Raw genomic sequence first — 17109 nt, 5'->3', positions numbered from 1 at the left:
CGCGTTCTCTCTCTCTCTCTCAAAAATAAATAAAACATTTGAAAAAAAAAGAAATGTAAAGAAACTATTTTAATGAAATTTTGGAGAGACATAGAGCATGCCAAACATAGGAAAAGACACAGAGAAAAGATAGGGAGGAAAGGGCTTCACACAGAAAATAAAGAAAACAAAAATAAAGCTGTCTATATTAGAGTATGGCCAGAGAAACAGGTGCAAAAGGGCCCAACACAAAGGCCAAGCTCTGCCCGGCGAGGGGCGGCCCGCTTGAGCCCCTCCAGAAGAGTGCTCCTGGGGGGCTCTGCACAGATGGCAGGCTTCACGTGCCTGTCTGGGGAGGCCCCTCATCGCCCAGACAGCACGCAGCCCCAGTTACAGGCCTGAAGGCAGGCACACTACACTGATGGAAAATTTCCTTCAGGCAACATAATCTTGGCATAAAAAACAATATTGATCCATTTGCCTCCCGGCCAAAAAGAAATCAAGTTAGACAAAGGAAATTAGGCAATAGGTTTAATATGACTCCAACTGCAATGGCAAAATCAACGTAACGTACCCTGACTCTCCTTCCTGAGCTCTCTCTGGTTTGCACAGGCCACTCTTTGGGGTGCGGATGGGGGGGTGGCACTGAGAGGTGCTCCCAGGCACATGGGTATCTTTGAAACGAACAGGTCAACTGCCCTCTCATGTCCAAAGAATCCCACTGCCAGCAAAACGTGTTGGGGAGTGATGTCCAGGACTGCTGGCAGATTTACAGGGACCCATGTCACACACCGGCCAAGTGTGCACTAGTCACCGAGGACAGAGCATGCAATCTGCTGCCTTGCAGAACACTGAGGTAGCTCTGACCTTGGATTCACAGGCAGATGGGCAGCTCACTCAGCACACCCAGCTCATCACTCTGCATTTATATATGGTGAGAGAGAGGAAATCTTTCTGGAAGTGACAGCTAATACCTGGAATGTTGGACTCACAACTCAAAAATCAGTGACTGCAGCTAGAAATAAAGCCATCACCTCTCTACTAGCCCTGCACGTGCTACCCTGGGTAAAAAGTGAGATTATACTTCATTCGCTTTGGCTTCAGCTGCCTCCTGAGCTCTCTGGAGCATGGCAGGGGCCCAATATACTGTTCTTAATAACTGAGCAAATGAATGTGGGACAAGATAAAATATAATGGGGACAAATGGAAAGTTCTGCATTTAGTTACAAAAATCAAGCCATTTCATATGCTTCTACTGGCAAAATTTGACAGCATTTGATGCCAAGGAAATCAGGGACTAGATGCTTGTCCTTGAGAAGCTCTGACACATGTACATAAGGATGTACACAGTGTCTGAGATAGTGAGAGACTGCAAATGACCTAAATGTCCTCGAGCAAGAGAATATATAATTAATTATGTTGTATTCATAGACAGAACACTATATAGCAGTGAAACTGAATGAAAAACCTACATATTTCGACATGGATAAGTCCCTGAAAGACAGTACTGAACAATAATACACATAGTGCAATAAATTCATATAAAGCTAAAAATACACAAAAGTATATAATTATATATGTATATATGTGTATATGTGTACATATATGTATGTATATGTACACACATATACATATATGTACACATAAACATATATGTATACATATATATGTGTGTGTGTGTGTATATATATATATATATATATATATATATATATATAACGGCTTGGGACTGCATCTATATATAGTAAAAATAGAAAGAAATGCATGGGAGTAATAAACATCAAATACAGGACCCAAGGTGGTTGTTGGGAGTGAATACAAGGGCATTATTTTTTGTACTTTCTCTTTATATTAAATTTCTCTTCTAAAAATTATGGTCATTATAAATTACTGTCTGTTCAAGTGGACTTAAAAGTATAATATAGAAAAGAATCTGTTTAATATAATCCTAGTCATTTTAACATAAACATCAGAGACGAAGACCCAATACAAGTTTTTAAATTAGCGACTGCACATATGTGATAAGATATTGGAACTTCATGCAATGGTTTACATTTCGCTATTTGTTTTTTTAAGTTTTTTTATTTATATTGAGAGAGAGATAAAGCATGAGCAGGGAGGAGCAGAGAGAGAGAGAGGAGAGAGAGAATCCCAAGCAGGCTCCATGCTGTCAGTGCAGAGCTGGACAGGGCTCGATATCACGAGAGGTGATATTGTGACCTGAGCCGAAACCAGGAGTTGGACACTTAACCGACTGAGCCACCCAGGTGCGCCGCGCATTTCACTGTTTTTAACCTGCAAATGGCAATTTCATAAGGTGTAAATGCAAAAAATGTAACAAAGGAAATGCAAAGTTTTACATTTAGTATAAAACTAATTAGCTCACATGTTCCTGCTCTGGTGCTATTCCAGGCAGAATCATGTGCAGTTCTGAGACTCACATCTTTGTAGGACAGGGACAAGTGTGTGTCAAGAGAAGGGTGAATAGAAGTGTGGTCAGGACACTGGAAGTCTGCTAATCAAGGACCTAAGGATCTACTGAGGAACTGAGAAAGCTTATTTGGTGATGGGAAAGCTTACTGGGGGCCAATGACTTTCTCTAAATGTTTGAATGAATGAACTATCTTATGAGGGCACAGATATATTCTGCATAGTTCCAGAGGCAAACAGTTGAGGAGCACAACAGAGGTAATTTTTAATGGAACCAAAGGAAGAACATCTTAACAGTTATAGCTATCCCAGAGAGAACTGAATGGTTTAGTTAGGTAGTAACTTCTCTAAAAATAGTAGTAATCAAGCGAGGCCATAGAGAACTCTGAGGAGTTAGCTGGATATTATGAGTCCCAAAGCCCTCTCCAATTCTATGAGAACCAGTGGTTCTCAAACTTGGGTGTGCATCAGAATCCCCTGGGGTACTTGTTAAAACCCATGGAGTTTCTGAGGCAACAGGTCTGGGTGGTACTTGAGAATTTGCATTTCTAATAAATTCCTAAATGATGTTGAAGTTACTGGTCTTTGAGAACATGTGTTCTTAAAAAGAAGAGGTAGATAAGCTTCAGTTAAATTTTTTGGAGTTTTTTTTTTCCAAGCCATTAGAAAAGACTGCCTCTCCCTACACCACTCACTGCCTCCAAATAGACTTCCACAGTGGTCGTCTTCTGATGGGAAGGGCATATTTAAATTGATGCTTTCTCCAAAGTCCTTTGTAAAAAGCCATGGCTCTTTGCTGTGCTTTAAGAATATAAGGACCCTGGGATTCTCTCCAGGTACTGACATTATATTTCTTTTGATCTATTTTCATTTCATCTTCTGTTTCCTCCATAGCCAAGATTCCCATGTTTTTAAGATAAGTGGCCAGAATTAAGAGTGAGTCTGGGCCAAAACCAGAATTGTTTGACCCACAAAAAGATCCAACCTAGCTTAGGCCACATTCCTGGCCAGATCTGGCAATGCTGCTGGCCACTGACTCTGGAATGCGTCTTGGCCAAGCACTGCTTTGGGGAAGGAGAAGGTAGAAGTGCCAAGAATTCTCTGGTTTGTTTGTTTGTTTAACTCAAAGGGAAGAAATGTAAGACCAATCTTAAACCAGTTCAAGGAACAGATAATAAACAAAGCCTAACCAAAATTTTTAAATCACACATGTGCTCATTGGCCCAAGACCATTATTAGTATCTGGTTTATTCATCAACAAATAATTACTGAGTTCCTAGATGTGGTCTCCTGGCACTGCTTTGAGACTTAGGGATGCAGCTGTAAATAAGAGGGACAAATGCCAAAGACAGGAAAATAGATAATATATGTTGGGCAGGAAGAACAATATAGCAGGTGCTTAGTTGGAAGAGCCTATGCCTTTCACACAACCACCTCCCCTTGATGCTTATTCTTTTCCAAATCCTAATGCTTAAAATAAACTGTGCGTACTCTGGCAAAGGCAAGTGATAAATGATAGAATGGGTTACTGTGATCTGTTCCTAAGCTGATTTTCTTTTATAATTAGGAAAAAATGCCACTAATAGTAGTGAAGTCCCTGGAAATCATTTTCTAGTTCACTTGAAAAGTTCAGTTGCATAAGAACGTGTTTAAGTAAACAAGTTGGAATAAACAGTGGTTAAAATTTTACCCAACTGTAATCAGCAAAACTAGGTTGTTTTTTTTTTTAATGCGTAGTCAAAGCCTTTTTTTTAAAGCACAAAGTTTTTTTTTTAAAGCCTCTTCCGAAGGCCACAGGATAAATCTTAGGTGATTTGTTGGAATGGTTTCACAGCAAACAACTTTTCAAAGGAGTCACCTCTGGGGCCACTGAAGAGTTCTGCTTTAATCAGGTTATCTCAGCCAGAAGAACTCATCCAAGCTTCTCCATTTTAGTCATTCTTGGTGAAAATTAGAAGCGTGCATGAAGTACAAGAGATGCAGCTTTTACATGAAATAGAATTCTAGTGACTTTTGGTCATGTCTGAATTAGGTCACTACTGCAAGGACTTGTGAATCACAACTGGAGCTGATCACAGCTTCCACTTATTCAATAAATTGACTGCCACTGACCACCTACCACTGCATAGTCAGCAGGTAAGCCAAGAACCACTGAACATTAATCATGTACTAAGCGCTTTAATTATTCTGTTTTGTTTTTTCATTATACTGTCTTAGATACGCATGACAATGCTATAAAATAAATATCACCACCATCACCATCATTGTCATCCCTGTTTTACAAATAAAGAGACTGAAATTCAGAAAAATTAGGTCACAATTCCCAAGGTCCCATCTAGTTAGTAAGAGGCAGGGTAGGAGTTAAACCCCAAAGCCTTTCTCTTTACACTCTCTTTCTGCTCCTGCCCCCCAAGGAACCAGGAAGATGGGCAGGATTTTGTGTGGATTAGCAAAAGACAATTATTCCTCAAGCTACTTTGCCATGATCCGTGGGAAAATGGCCATGAGTACTACATACAGCTATGGTCACTGCTATGACCGTAGCATATGAAGGGTGCCCCTGGGGTGTGCAAAGCACAGCCTGGACAACCTTAACCTGACGCCGTGAATGTATGCGAGGCAACACAGTGAAAAATCATGGCATAAACTGCCATTTCCGCCTGCATACCTGGTATGAGACCTGGGCCCCCACTCTTTCCTCCCACACACAGGCACTGCCATGGTGTGCATTTGGGAACCGAGGGAGGAGTTAGTCATAAACACTCTTAGAAATGGGCGTTAAAAGCAGAGTCTTCAGGCTGACCGACGTTTATAAGCAGAAACGCAGCTGCTGTGTTCATGTGCACATCTGTGCAAGTATGTGTGTGTGTGCAGACTTCTTTTGAGGAGCAGGAAGACTAAAGGTCAAATCATACACAATGTGCAACTTCAGGGGAAAATGCCTAAGGTTTCCGTGAAACAGTCACTGACAATATAGCTATAATCATAAGCTGCCACTATTTGCCAACGGGCACCTTACTCCTTATCTCTTCTTTGTCCCCACACCCCCAAGCCCCATTACCCAAGGATGAAACAGTCATTCTCACCCCACTTTCCTGCACACACAACGCCCCCTCCAGAATCCAGGGGGCACTTTCACAGGCGGCAAGTTATTCCTCTTCACTGAATATACAGTAAAATTCATTCATCTCTATCGTTGCTGAGAAAGGGAAGGAAATTAAGCAGGAAGGACAGCACGATGCCTTTACGAATGGTGTATTCAAGGTCAAAGCCCACTATAATTGAGTTAAAAAATAATAAATGAAAATAGCTGTGAGCAAAATATGCCTGCTTTGCAGAATACGGTCCAGCTAGAAGTCTTCATTAAATGTTCCAGTGCGCACAATGTGTTAGCTATGCGTATGTGTGCTGGAGATTCTGCGAGATATCCTGTAGCTCATAAATACTGAGAAGGGACAGTTGCCATAGTAACTAAGTGCTATTTAATGAATACCAAAGAACCGAAGCTCATAGGATAGTCTTAAATTGCCGGAACGTGAGTTACTGCTGCTGCTGGGAGCTTGCAAGTAACTTACATGCCATCCTCTCTAACACGATTTTTTAACAAGTTGGCTGATTTGACTGGTCTCTGTCTTGACCACATGACACCGCCAGATTCTCTCTTGACTCCGCATGAAAATCCTACCCCTGATTTCTTCCCCTTGACTCTAAGTACCAAAACATTCTACAGAAACGAGCCAAACATTTAGATAAGGAATGTGTCCTGAAATTGGAATCTTTGACCTGAGTAGTGACGCGTTGGGACACATACCTCTGTCACAAGCAATAGACACTGGTTCAGTGAGCCATCAAGCTGAATACAGCAGATTCTTTTTACTTCTGGAAAGGTGGACGCTCGATATGCACCAAATGCAGTTTGTTTTTATTGTGCAACGACACAGAAGAAACACCGCAGTTGATTTTTGTGAGAACTTTGTACAGGCTAGTAACATCTTAGGTCATCTTGCATTAGGATGTCCAAACCTTCTCTACAGACCCCCAATTCCCTCTCACCATCCATCCCACATGTCAGATTTCTCATCCTGGAATCATCGGGCTTTTCACTGGTTTAAAAAAAAAAACAACACAAAAAACATGGCTGCACTGCGTTTTCTTGGCTCTGGTCGCCCTCGGTAACTATAATGTGGCTCATTTTTAAGGTTACAGATTGTGTCACAAGCATACTTACTTCTACATGCCATTAATAAATAATGAGAATTTAGAGAAAGGGGGAAACATCTATGTACCATGAAGCCAAAAATCATTAGCAAACACATCCATTCTCCAGAGGCTGGCTTGTTCTTGCATAACTGACACCTCAACTGGCCTGGTTGGGTCTCAGTGTGGGCTGTGGGTGCCCCCTTCAGGGTCTGGGGTGAAATGCATGCTGCTCTCATTTGAGATGCTAACTAGTCAGCTGGGCAATTGTTTTTGCTAAAACCTTTCAAGAAAATTTGATAAAGGAAAATTCTGGCCAACCTCTGATGGTGTGGTCAGACAGAAAGCCCTCACATCACCAGGCTTCAGCTAATATTTAAACCAGGTAGGTAAAATAAAAGGCAGTGCCATTCAAGAAAAAAACAAAAACAAAAACCTACAGATAGATCCATTTTATTCATTGGATTAAACAATGCTTTCCACCAGATGAGCTCTGCTTAAAATTGCCTCTGTCTGTAATGAACAAAATTAAAGCTGGAGACAGGTAGCCCATGACCCCCTCACCTCCCTACTTGCTTCCACGGCCTGAACCTATTCTCTCTCTCACATAAGTTAAGGCCAGCCTTAACTGTCTCCTCCCAGACTCTCCCAGCACTGCCTTGATTTATCTTGCCTCCATGTTTAGTCTTGACACTCAGGGCCAATGTGGTCCCATGCCAATGACGGTGCTAAGGTGAGAATGATCTTTGAACTTCTTGCTCCCGATATTCTTAACCCATTCCTGCCAAGACTGAGAGTATTTGACTTTGTATCTCATCCCCTCTCCCTCCACTGCCAGCTTCCTAAAAGCAGGGCCTGGCTCTGACACAGTCTGGACCCTCGTGTCTGGCTCATGGTGGTGCTCCCATGATGAGTGGCCGTGGGAATGAAGAAATGCAGTAAGGAAACTGTATTCACTTCATTTTCTTCTCTATAAGAGCTGCTTAACAAGCTAATTGCTCCCAACATCAAAAATGAAAAAGACACAGAGAAAATAAGACCAGTGAAGCAATTCTTCCTCCTCTCCTTGGGAGATCCTTTCTACTCACATTCACCTTCATTCATTCAACAATCATTTATTGATAACTTGCAATAAGTTAAAAGCATAAGGTGAGGAAATGCTGTTCTTTGTACTTTTCCTTTCACTGCAATCGTTGCTGAATAGAATCTTTCCAACTTTCCCTCATGCCATTTCTTTATTTTTCACCAGTTACCTTAAGATATAATTGACACAGGGGTGCCTGGGTGGCTCAGCTGGTTAAGCATCAGCTCTTGGTTTTGGCTCAGGTCATGATCTCCCAGTTCGTGAGTTCGAGCTCCACACTGGGCTCTGCTCTGACAGCACGGAGCCTGCTTGAGATTCTCTCTCTGCCCCTCCTCTGCCTGCATTCTCAATCTCTCTCTCAACATAAATAAACATGAAAAAATGTATAACTGACATGTAACATAGTATGAATTTAAGGTGACTTGATACACTTACATAGTGCAAAATGCTCACCACCAAGCATGAGCTGACCCCACCATCCTGTAACATAATTGCCACTTCCTTTTCACGGTAAGAACATTTAAGATCTACTCTCTTGGGAACTGTAAGTGTATAAGGCACTTGCAGCCATTTCTTAATTACAGGAATCTCGCATGCAGTGCGCAAGGCTGGATTCACCTTGCTTGCCCGTTCAACATTTATTGTGCTTCTACTCTGTGCTGAACTGGGCCAGGCCCTGAAGATATAGAATCAATTAAGACATAAAACTAGAGGGGTGCCTGGGTGGCTCAGTCAGTTAAGCATCCAACTCTTGATTTCGGCTCAGGTCATGATCTCACAGTTCATGGGATTGAGCTCCAAGTTGGGTTCTGAGCTGACAGCTCAGAGTCTCCTTGGGGTTCTGTCTTTCCCTCTCTCTCTGCCCCAACCCACTCGTGTTCGCTCTCTCTCTCTCTCTCTCAAAACAAACTTATAAAACCACATAAAACTAGAGCATAATTCTCCACTCCCTAAGTGTGAGCTGTGCACAGTGACTTCCTTCTAAAAAGTACAATATGGAAGGGGGGAAAATGAGTAAATTGCACAGCCAGCAGATCCAGGCCAACATCAGCAGTGACAGTCGTGTTGACAGCATATACCCTTCAAAGGATGGGATGAAAATGGCACGCTATACCCATGACCCAAGGCTAATAATGAGAAAAACACCAGAAAAACCGCAATAGAGAGACATTCTACAAAATGCCTGACCAGTACTCCTCAAAACTTTCAAGGTCATCAAAAACAAGTTAGAGAAACTCATGGACCACTGGAGCCTAAGGAACCATGATGACTGAATGCCATGTGGTACCCTAGATGGGATCCGGAATAGGAAAAAGGAAATTAAGTAAAATCTAAGGAAGCCTCAAAGTATGGGCTCTAATTAATAGCAAAATATCAGTATTGGTTTATTAATTATAACAAATACACCAGAGGGACATAAGATAATAATAACGGAAACTGAGTGTGGGGTATATGGGAACTCTCTGTGCTATCTTTGCAATTTTTATGCAAATCTAAAACTATTCTGAAATAAAACATTGATCTTAAAGACTGAATTCTACTTCAAGAATGTTAATGAGGGAGAAAGACAGTGAGTAAGGACTGTGGTCTGGTACTGTATGTGGGTGTGCAGGAGTCAGTGAGCTCAGTCTGCAAGGTGGGAAGAGGCAGACGCAGACAGGGGCAGGGCAGCAGCTAAGGATAGTGGGAAGCTACGGGTGCTGTATGGGCAGTCAGAGAAGGCTAAAAATATTGTTGTGCACCAGAAAGGTCCTCGTTGAGGTCATCAGCATAAATTTTGGTCAGGAACAGCCAGCCCAGATGAGCAACTTTCTCATAACAACCAAGCCAGGAATAGAGAGAGCCGGAGCTATGACTGACCTAGATAAGGAATCCGCATACCGTTCCCACAAAATTCTCTCTTTTGATAGGAAGCACAATAAACACACTTTCTCTTTGTTCAAATATTCTTCCAGATTCGTTATTCTGTGAAGCTCCCTCTTCAACCACCCCTTCTCTCCTGTTTCCCACATTCTGCAATTTTCACATTGAAAAGGATGAATAATGATAGTGCAAAAAAATGGGGGGGGGGTGGCTTACAGAAAATTCTTAAACTAAAGGGTTGGAGAAGCAAGGAGAAGTCAAAGAAATCCAAAGGGGGCTGGATCATTTCAGTATATCCTGCCAAGTAAAGATAACATTTCCCCATTTTTTAAAAGGACAGCAAAATGCAAAAGAAAAGCAAACAAACAAAGGTCTCCAGTTTTTAAAAAGAATCTGAGGGTCAGAGAACCCAGTCGTTCACCGACCAACCTGGTCACCTCAGGAGAACAGCCGTGACCACCTGAAAATGAAGACTGAAGCAAGAAACGACACCAGCTAAACTAGATAAATAGGAAGTAACCAAAACAACACAAATCTTGTCTCTGTGGAGCGCCTTCTTGATTTACAACACATTTTTGCATAAATTATCTCATGGGATCCTAACAAAAAATCTTATGAGGTAGGCTTAACAATTATTAATAATCTCATTTTACAAATGAGACAGAGGCTATTCAGGAACCCTAACTGACCTGCCTGGGTCCTCAGCTTGGCACTGATGGAGCTGTGACCAGCACCTACTCAGCAGGCTCTTAGGCTGCGCTGTTTTTAAAAGTTTTTTTTTTTTTAATGTTTCATTTTATTTTTGAGAGACAGAGACAGAGTGTGAGCAGGGGAAGGGCAGAGAGAGAGAGCAGGAGAGGGAGACACAGAATCCGAAGCAGGCTCCAAGCTCCAAGCTGTCAGCACAGAGCCCGACACGGGGCTCGAACCCACAAACTCTGAGATCGTGACCCGAGCTGCAGCTGGATGCTTAACCGACTGAGCCACCCAGGCGCCCCCGTGCTGTTTCTATGTAGCCCTGTGCCCAGGCATGCGCAGTAAGCAGACGTAGGTAAAGAGGACATTGAGCTAATAATTAAATGCCAATATGGTGGGAATGCAAATTGGTGCAGCCGCTCTGGAAAGCAGCGTGGAGGTTCCTCAGAAAATTAAAAATAGACCTACCCTATGACCCAGCAATAGCACTGCTAGGAATTTACCCAAGGGATACAGGAGTGCTGATGCATAGCGGCACTTGTACCCCAATGTTTATAGCAGCACTTTCAACAATAGCAAATTGTGGAAAGAGCCTAAATGTCCATCAACTGATGAATGGATAAAGAAATTGTGGTTTATATACCAAATGGAGTACTACGTGGCAATGAGAACGAACGAAATATGGCCCTTTGTAGCAACGTGGATGGAACTGGAGAGTGTGATGCTAAGTGAAATAAGCCATACAGAGAAAGACAGATACCATATGGTTTCACTCTTATGTGGATCCTAAGAAACTTAACAGAAACCCATGGGGGAAGGGAAGGAAAAAAAAAAAAAGGTTAGAGTGGGAGAGAGCCAAATCATAAGAGACTGTTAAAAACTGAGAACAAACTGAGGGTTGATAGGGGGTGGGAGGGAGGGGAGGGTGGGTGATGGGTATTGAGGAGGGCACCTTTTGGGATGAGCACTGGGTGTTGTATGGAAACCAATTTGACAATAAATTTCATATATTGAAAAAAAATAAAAAAAATAAATGCCAATATGTATCTTTATCTCAAAAGATTTGTATATGAAAATGTAAATAGTTAATTTCCTGCTATCATGACTGCTATAAAGTGAAGAACAAACATCAAATAAGAAAATTAAAGACTTGATAAAAGAGGTAGAAAGAAACTTAAAAGCACAGAAACTTTTTAGTTTGACCTTAGGCTAGAAATGAGGGACAGCAAGCAGGTAATATATAGACCTGAAAAAATAAGAAGTAAACATCTGGATCATTATGTGCTATTCTGCAACAACTGAATAGGAAAGGAAGGACAAAACAATGTTACAGAAATCAGCAACTAAAACTTGTGCGAAAGTGCTCTAAATTTGTATCATCTGAAAACATGACTCAAAGAGACATAATCACAGCCTATAAATATCCACCGAGCAACAATATATGTGGAAATAAAGTAAGTGAATTATTCACACCCATAGGTTTGGATCATTTCTCTTTGTCCAGTTGTCTAAGGAAGACAATGCTCTACCCCTGAGCTGGTGTCACCCTCACAAATTAAAACAACCAAGGATATGCTTAAGGTGAATCCTGCCAGAGAGAGCCAGGTGCAGGGTTAAAAAGAACCACAGGAACGGCCTCCCATGGTTCTTCACTCTATTAGACACTGGATCGCTCAACTGATGATTTTCATTTCTCCCTCACTTTTGAAAACGAATACAGAATAGAATCAAATCCAGAAAGTCTCTTCGTGACTGGACCACTTGATTGGAAGAAAAAGCGGAACATGAGCAAACAAGTACGGTATAAAGTGCTCTCTGCTTTGGCATTAGGAGATAGCATGGTACCGAATCTCCTGAAAGACTTAAAAGTTTGCAAAGTCAAAGACACTGGATCAAGGATCCTTGTATCAAACCTGTCATGGACGCCCTTGTGCTATGGTCTTCCCATCGCCGTAAGGGGGAGTCCCGTTTGTTTTACCTTGAGATCACGTTATAGATACAAAAATATTTTTTTAAACCACGGAGAACTGTGCAAATAGAAATGGTTGCTAATTATTATCATTATTAGGACTCGCCCAGATGCAATGCTTCAAAAACACCATTTTTCACAAATATTTTTCTGCATGATAGTTTTCTTCCTTTTGAAATTTTCGAGGTTTCCTGATTAAGACTCATCATCTCCATAAGCCACAAATCATTTCAAAAGATCTATCTGTCCCAGTACTTGGGGGCAATCAAAACCGTTTGAATCACAGCAGAAATGATGCTGGGCGGGTCCCTGCTGGGTGTACAAGAGCGTGAGTAGAGTGACATTTAAGACACCAGGAGCTCTCTAAACACAGCATGCTCAATTTGTCCGCAAACCAACCCAAGACTAAGCAATTTTTTTTCCCTTTGTCTCCCCAAGGACATTTTTTTTCTAGTCTAGTAGAGAAGCTGCTCCAAATGTGAGTTTATTTGTCATCATTTCTTCTGCAGAGAGAGGGGCCTAGATGATTTGACAAACAAATATTTTGTCCTTAAGTAAGCAATAGTTCCTTGTTAATATCATAGCAACAAAGACCCTGAGTTGTTCCTCGCTGGCATCTTAGGACATCGTCTTAAATAAGATGTTCGTACCACAATGCCCTGCACTGCATGACTGTAAACCAGCAACAAAATGGTACACATTCAGTACAGGCTGCTTGCAATGACTATGGATGGCCAGTGGTGTGAACTGGTGCTTGGGTTGAGAGGGAATCTCCAGAGAGTGTTAAACTAAAAAAGACAAGCCTTTTCTACAGGAATACCTGGTGCTTATTTTTTAAGCTCATAGCAATGGTAGCTCTCATGCTTCTCAGTCTTCTTTTCCCCAGAGGGAAGAGAAGCATTTCAACTGAAGCTGGGCCTTTGTGACAACAGCACCTCCAAGAAACTATAGACTTCTGCTTAGTACAACATATAAACCCAGTAGACTTTGAATAAATGCCATTCAGTGGGGGTAGAAGGTGTATGTATGTATCCCTATTTACACACGTATGCATGCACACACATACAATATTAAAGTAGGTGGGGTTTTCTCCATTACAAATGCAAAGGCTATAGAAAACACAAATTGGGATGCAGGTGTTGTCTCTGCTGATGTCTTACAAGGAGAAATTACCAGAGCTTCGGCCTCTCTTGAATGCTTTCCTGAGTTGGTGGAATTTGCGAAATCTGCAATATTAACATAGAATTACGGAAATAGGAAACAAAACGCTGGAGTCTACTGGGAACGACAAGCTCAAGATGAAATCAACTGGAAAATCTGGCTAACTAAAAGTGACATCCTTTGTGCTGGAATTTTTCTATCTGAAAGCTTTAAAAAGGCTATAATTATTTTGGGTTTTCAATTCAGCCCTTTCCAAACTAAGCCTTCTAGTTTCTTCATTGCGCCATACCTCCCCTCCATGTGAACTCAGGTGTCTGACAAGCTTACCATTGAAGCGGTCAATTCCTACTGGCTTTATACCCAGATGCATTTCCAGGGAATGGTAAGCAACACAACTTTTTTGTCCTCTGTGTCCAGGAAAACAAAGGGATATTTGTACGTCAAAACTTTTATCTTGTGCACAGGCTCAAAATACAGGCTAAATAAGTCACCCACAAGAAGAGTCTGATTAAGACCAGTAAATCATTTCTTCGCAAGTTAGTGCTTCTTCTCCCTGGAGAAGCTAAGGCATACAAGAACTTAGACCTACCTTGTGGCTTTTGGGTCCCAAATCACAATGTCTGCATCTGATCCCACGGCGATTCTTCCTTTTCTTGGATACAGATTAAAGACTTTAGCTGCATTTGTGCTGGTAACTGCCACAAATCGATTTTCATCCATTTTGCCACTATGCTGTAAAACAATCCAAGAGAGAAAATGCATCTGCTTTAATGACCATGTGCTTAAAAATCTCCTATCAATTAAGGTGCAAGATTTGTCTCTTAAAACTCAACAGAACTGTAGTTAATTTCTTATATTGGGGAGCATAACACATCTGTGGATACTGGTAGGTCTTAAATGATCACAATGATAATGATGGGGATGATGGGGTAACACATGGAAGCCTGAAGACAACTTTTCAAAAACCTGTCAGTTTAACGCCCACCCCCCACTAATTGCCCCCATCCTTCCCAGAATCACACAGACAACAGCTAAATGTTAGCAATAGTGGTTTCAATTTTTGTTTAGAGTTTACTACTGCCACCCACTACAATTTTAATCTGGCTTGTTTATTGCAGACCTAAAATGTATGAGATGATCATGTAGACAATACAAAGAATATGATAGAGTTAAAATAAGACAGACCTTTAAATCAATGACAACACTTCTAGAAAGAGGAAAAAATCAATTCAAGAGGCTAAATTTTGCGCTATTGAAATGTACATGAACCAATAATCATGGACAGTCTACTATAAGAGATTTTCATATGGACAAACTTTGGATAAATGTGGTCTCTCTAAACTGATATGATTTGTTTTTTTAAATGTTGAGAGTTTACCCCTGTGCACATTTAGAAGCATTCTTAAGGGTTATTTAATTATCAGTGTGTCAATGTTTCACAAAATGATGAAGAACCACATCCTGAGAGTAATATTCCCATGAGCAAACCCCCTTAATGTTTCATAAAATAACAGTTCCTGGATGCTATTAAGAAATAGTCTATCACTTTGAAGTCATTTATGCACTTGATGTAGTATGAAAGTTTGCTGTAATGCACATACTCATTGTAATAGCACAAGTTCAGAGAAAAAGGCTGAAACTTCAGCAAGAAAATCTATGCAAACAGGAAGAGCAGAAGAGTCATCTGGGTTGATTAGAGTTTGGGTAGAGGTGAAAAGGGCTGAAAGGATGATTAGCAGAAGACAGGGCTGTCAAGATGTTTTGAAGATCCTCACATGTAAATTAATTGTTCAAATATCATCCCATAAATAATGGAGGATATTGAAGGATTTTAGAGAAGAAAGCATGAATAGTCCTTTGGCTTTGGAAGGCAGCTCTGGCCCTAAACTATAGCATAGGCCATAGCAAATGAGAGACCGGCAGCAGGGGCACCAGCTGTGAGACTACTGCAATAGTCCAAACAAGGGACAGGCCTCAAACTAGAGTAGTAAACACGAAGATAAAAATAAGGAGACATGTTAGAAATAGAATTGACAAAAACTGGTAAATAATTAAGAGTTAGACATGAATGGTATGTGGAGGGGATTCTGAGGTGTGAGATATGGTTAATATGTCATCTAAGGGAGGGTTTCTGAGAGATGGGTGAGAATGGTGTGACAATGGTGGCCCCAGGTGTAACCAGGCAAGTCTCCCCCCTGCTGATCTTTACGACTGCACATGTCAAATGGCTGGACAGGTTGACATATGGACATTTAGCCACTTGATTCTTCTCCATCCTCAGGGAGAACATTTTAAATTGTGGGTATTTACAATAATCTCTTGTTCTAGACTTTGGATTATTATTTATGTGACTTTACACAGAAGTTTCAAAAATATGATATTCAACGGTCCTCAAAAAGAGACATCCACAAAAATTTCATGAAAAAGAAAAATTTCTCCTTTATTATGAACATAATAAAAATCCTTCATGTATTTTCAGTCATTCCAAGTGTTTACACCAATGACACATGAGGAACTGGGATTCAAAACCATGAGAAATCAAGTAGAAGGGCTATAACATTTCACTGACTTGGAGAGTAATCCTCCTGGTACCCAGTCTAAATTTACCTCCTAATGTCTGCATAATGATGCAATGTATCTTCCGAACTAAATTATGTGAGAAGAAAATTATTTCTTATTGTTACCCTGGAGGAATGGGGTGGCCGTGGTCATGGTGCTGCATTCCCAGTCTCCACTGTAATAAAAACAATCAAAAAGCCTTTCTCTGACAGTTTGCAACACTCTGATCCTGAAACAAGCCAGATCCTGGTTACAGAGTTCAGCAAAACAAGCTGGGTCCCGTGAAACTCACCACGCCTTTTTCCCATATTACTGACATCCGGTCCTCAACACCATTCACCCCATTGGGAATCTTCGTGAAATCATCCTTCCCAAGAGCTTTCTGGCAGGTGTTGAAAGTGCAGTGGTCAGTTCCTGTTGTGGTTAGATCACCACTGGAAAAGAAGAACACACCAGAGTGTGTGATAAATACATAAAAGACGTCAAGAGGAAACTACCAGAACTTTCCGGTTCTCCTGATGCTCCTCAACTGAAAGTCAGAAAACTGCAGTGGAGAACGAGTAGCTGTTTCAAGTATGTGTTTCATCCATACTCATCTCTATTTTAGGAAGCGCTTTTAGAAAATAAGACCCTTACAAGAAGCCTGATGCACCATCACGTGCAGGCCAGAAAAACTGGTTCCAGGCTCCCTCACTTGTAGGTTCTGTGGTTATGAGTTTGTTCAATGCTCAGTTTCTTATCTAGAAATTAGTGATGACATGTACTAGATGACAATTATATTAGGGTCACTGGCAATAAGGTAAGGGAAAATTCCTGGTGAGTAGAGCATTACACAAAGATGAGCCTCAGTGACCCACATGGACAGAGGCAGCTCCTGCCCAAATGGCAATGTTGTGAGGGGCAGACGTGTGACAATTGGCTGAGGATGTTCGTGTCACCAGCAACAGATAGCCTGCTTTGACTTGCAAATAATCTCAGAGATGTACCTATACAGGCACATCTGGTTCTTGGGTTACAGCAGCACAGAAAGATATTCAGGAATATGTGAATGATAGAAACAAAGCACAGTGAAGAGACCCGGTTCTATACGGGATAGAAAGGGCAAGGAAACAATTAGAAGAGAGTCAAACTTCAGTAAAAATTATCTGATTTCTCTGCGTCCAGGAGAGAT

At 41.2% G+C, this 17109-nt stretch overlaps 1 protein-coding gene across 2 annotated transcripts in view; it reads right to left on the bottom strand.

The window, feature by feature from the left end:
• The window catches only part of DPYS (dihydropyrimidinase), an 81194-nt gene that overhangs the window by 30142 nt on the left and 33943 nt on the right, over positions 1–17109 (bottom strand). For both annotated transcript variants that reach the window (XM_027064040.2, XM_027064039.2), the window contains exons 6-7: positions 16231–16372; positions 13969–14111 (exon numbers count right to left, since the gene is read on the bottom strand). In XM_027064040.2, coding sequence (XP_026919841.1) covers positions 13969–14111; positions 16231–16372 — 285 coding nt within the window. The remainder of the gene's footprint in view (positions 1–13968; positions 14112–16230; positions 16373–17109) is intronic.

This window comes from Acinonyx jubatus, chromosome F2 (assembly GCF_027475565.1).
Source record: "Acinonyx jubatus isolate Ajub_Pintada_27869175 chromosome F2, VMU_Ajub_asm_v1.0, whole genome shotgun sequence".
Taxonomy (NCBI): domain Eukaryota; kingdom Metazoa; phylum Chordata; class Mammalia; order Carnivora; family Felidae; genus Acinonyx; species Acinonyx jubatus.
This window is presented reverse-complemented; position numbering and strand designations above follow the sequence as displayed.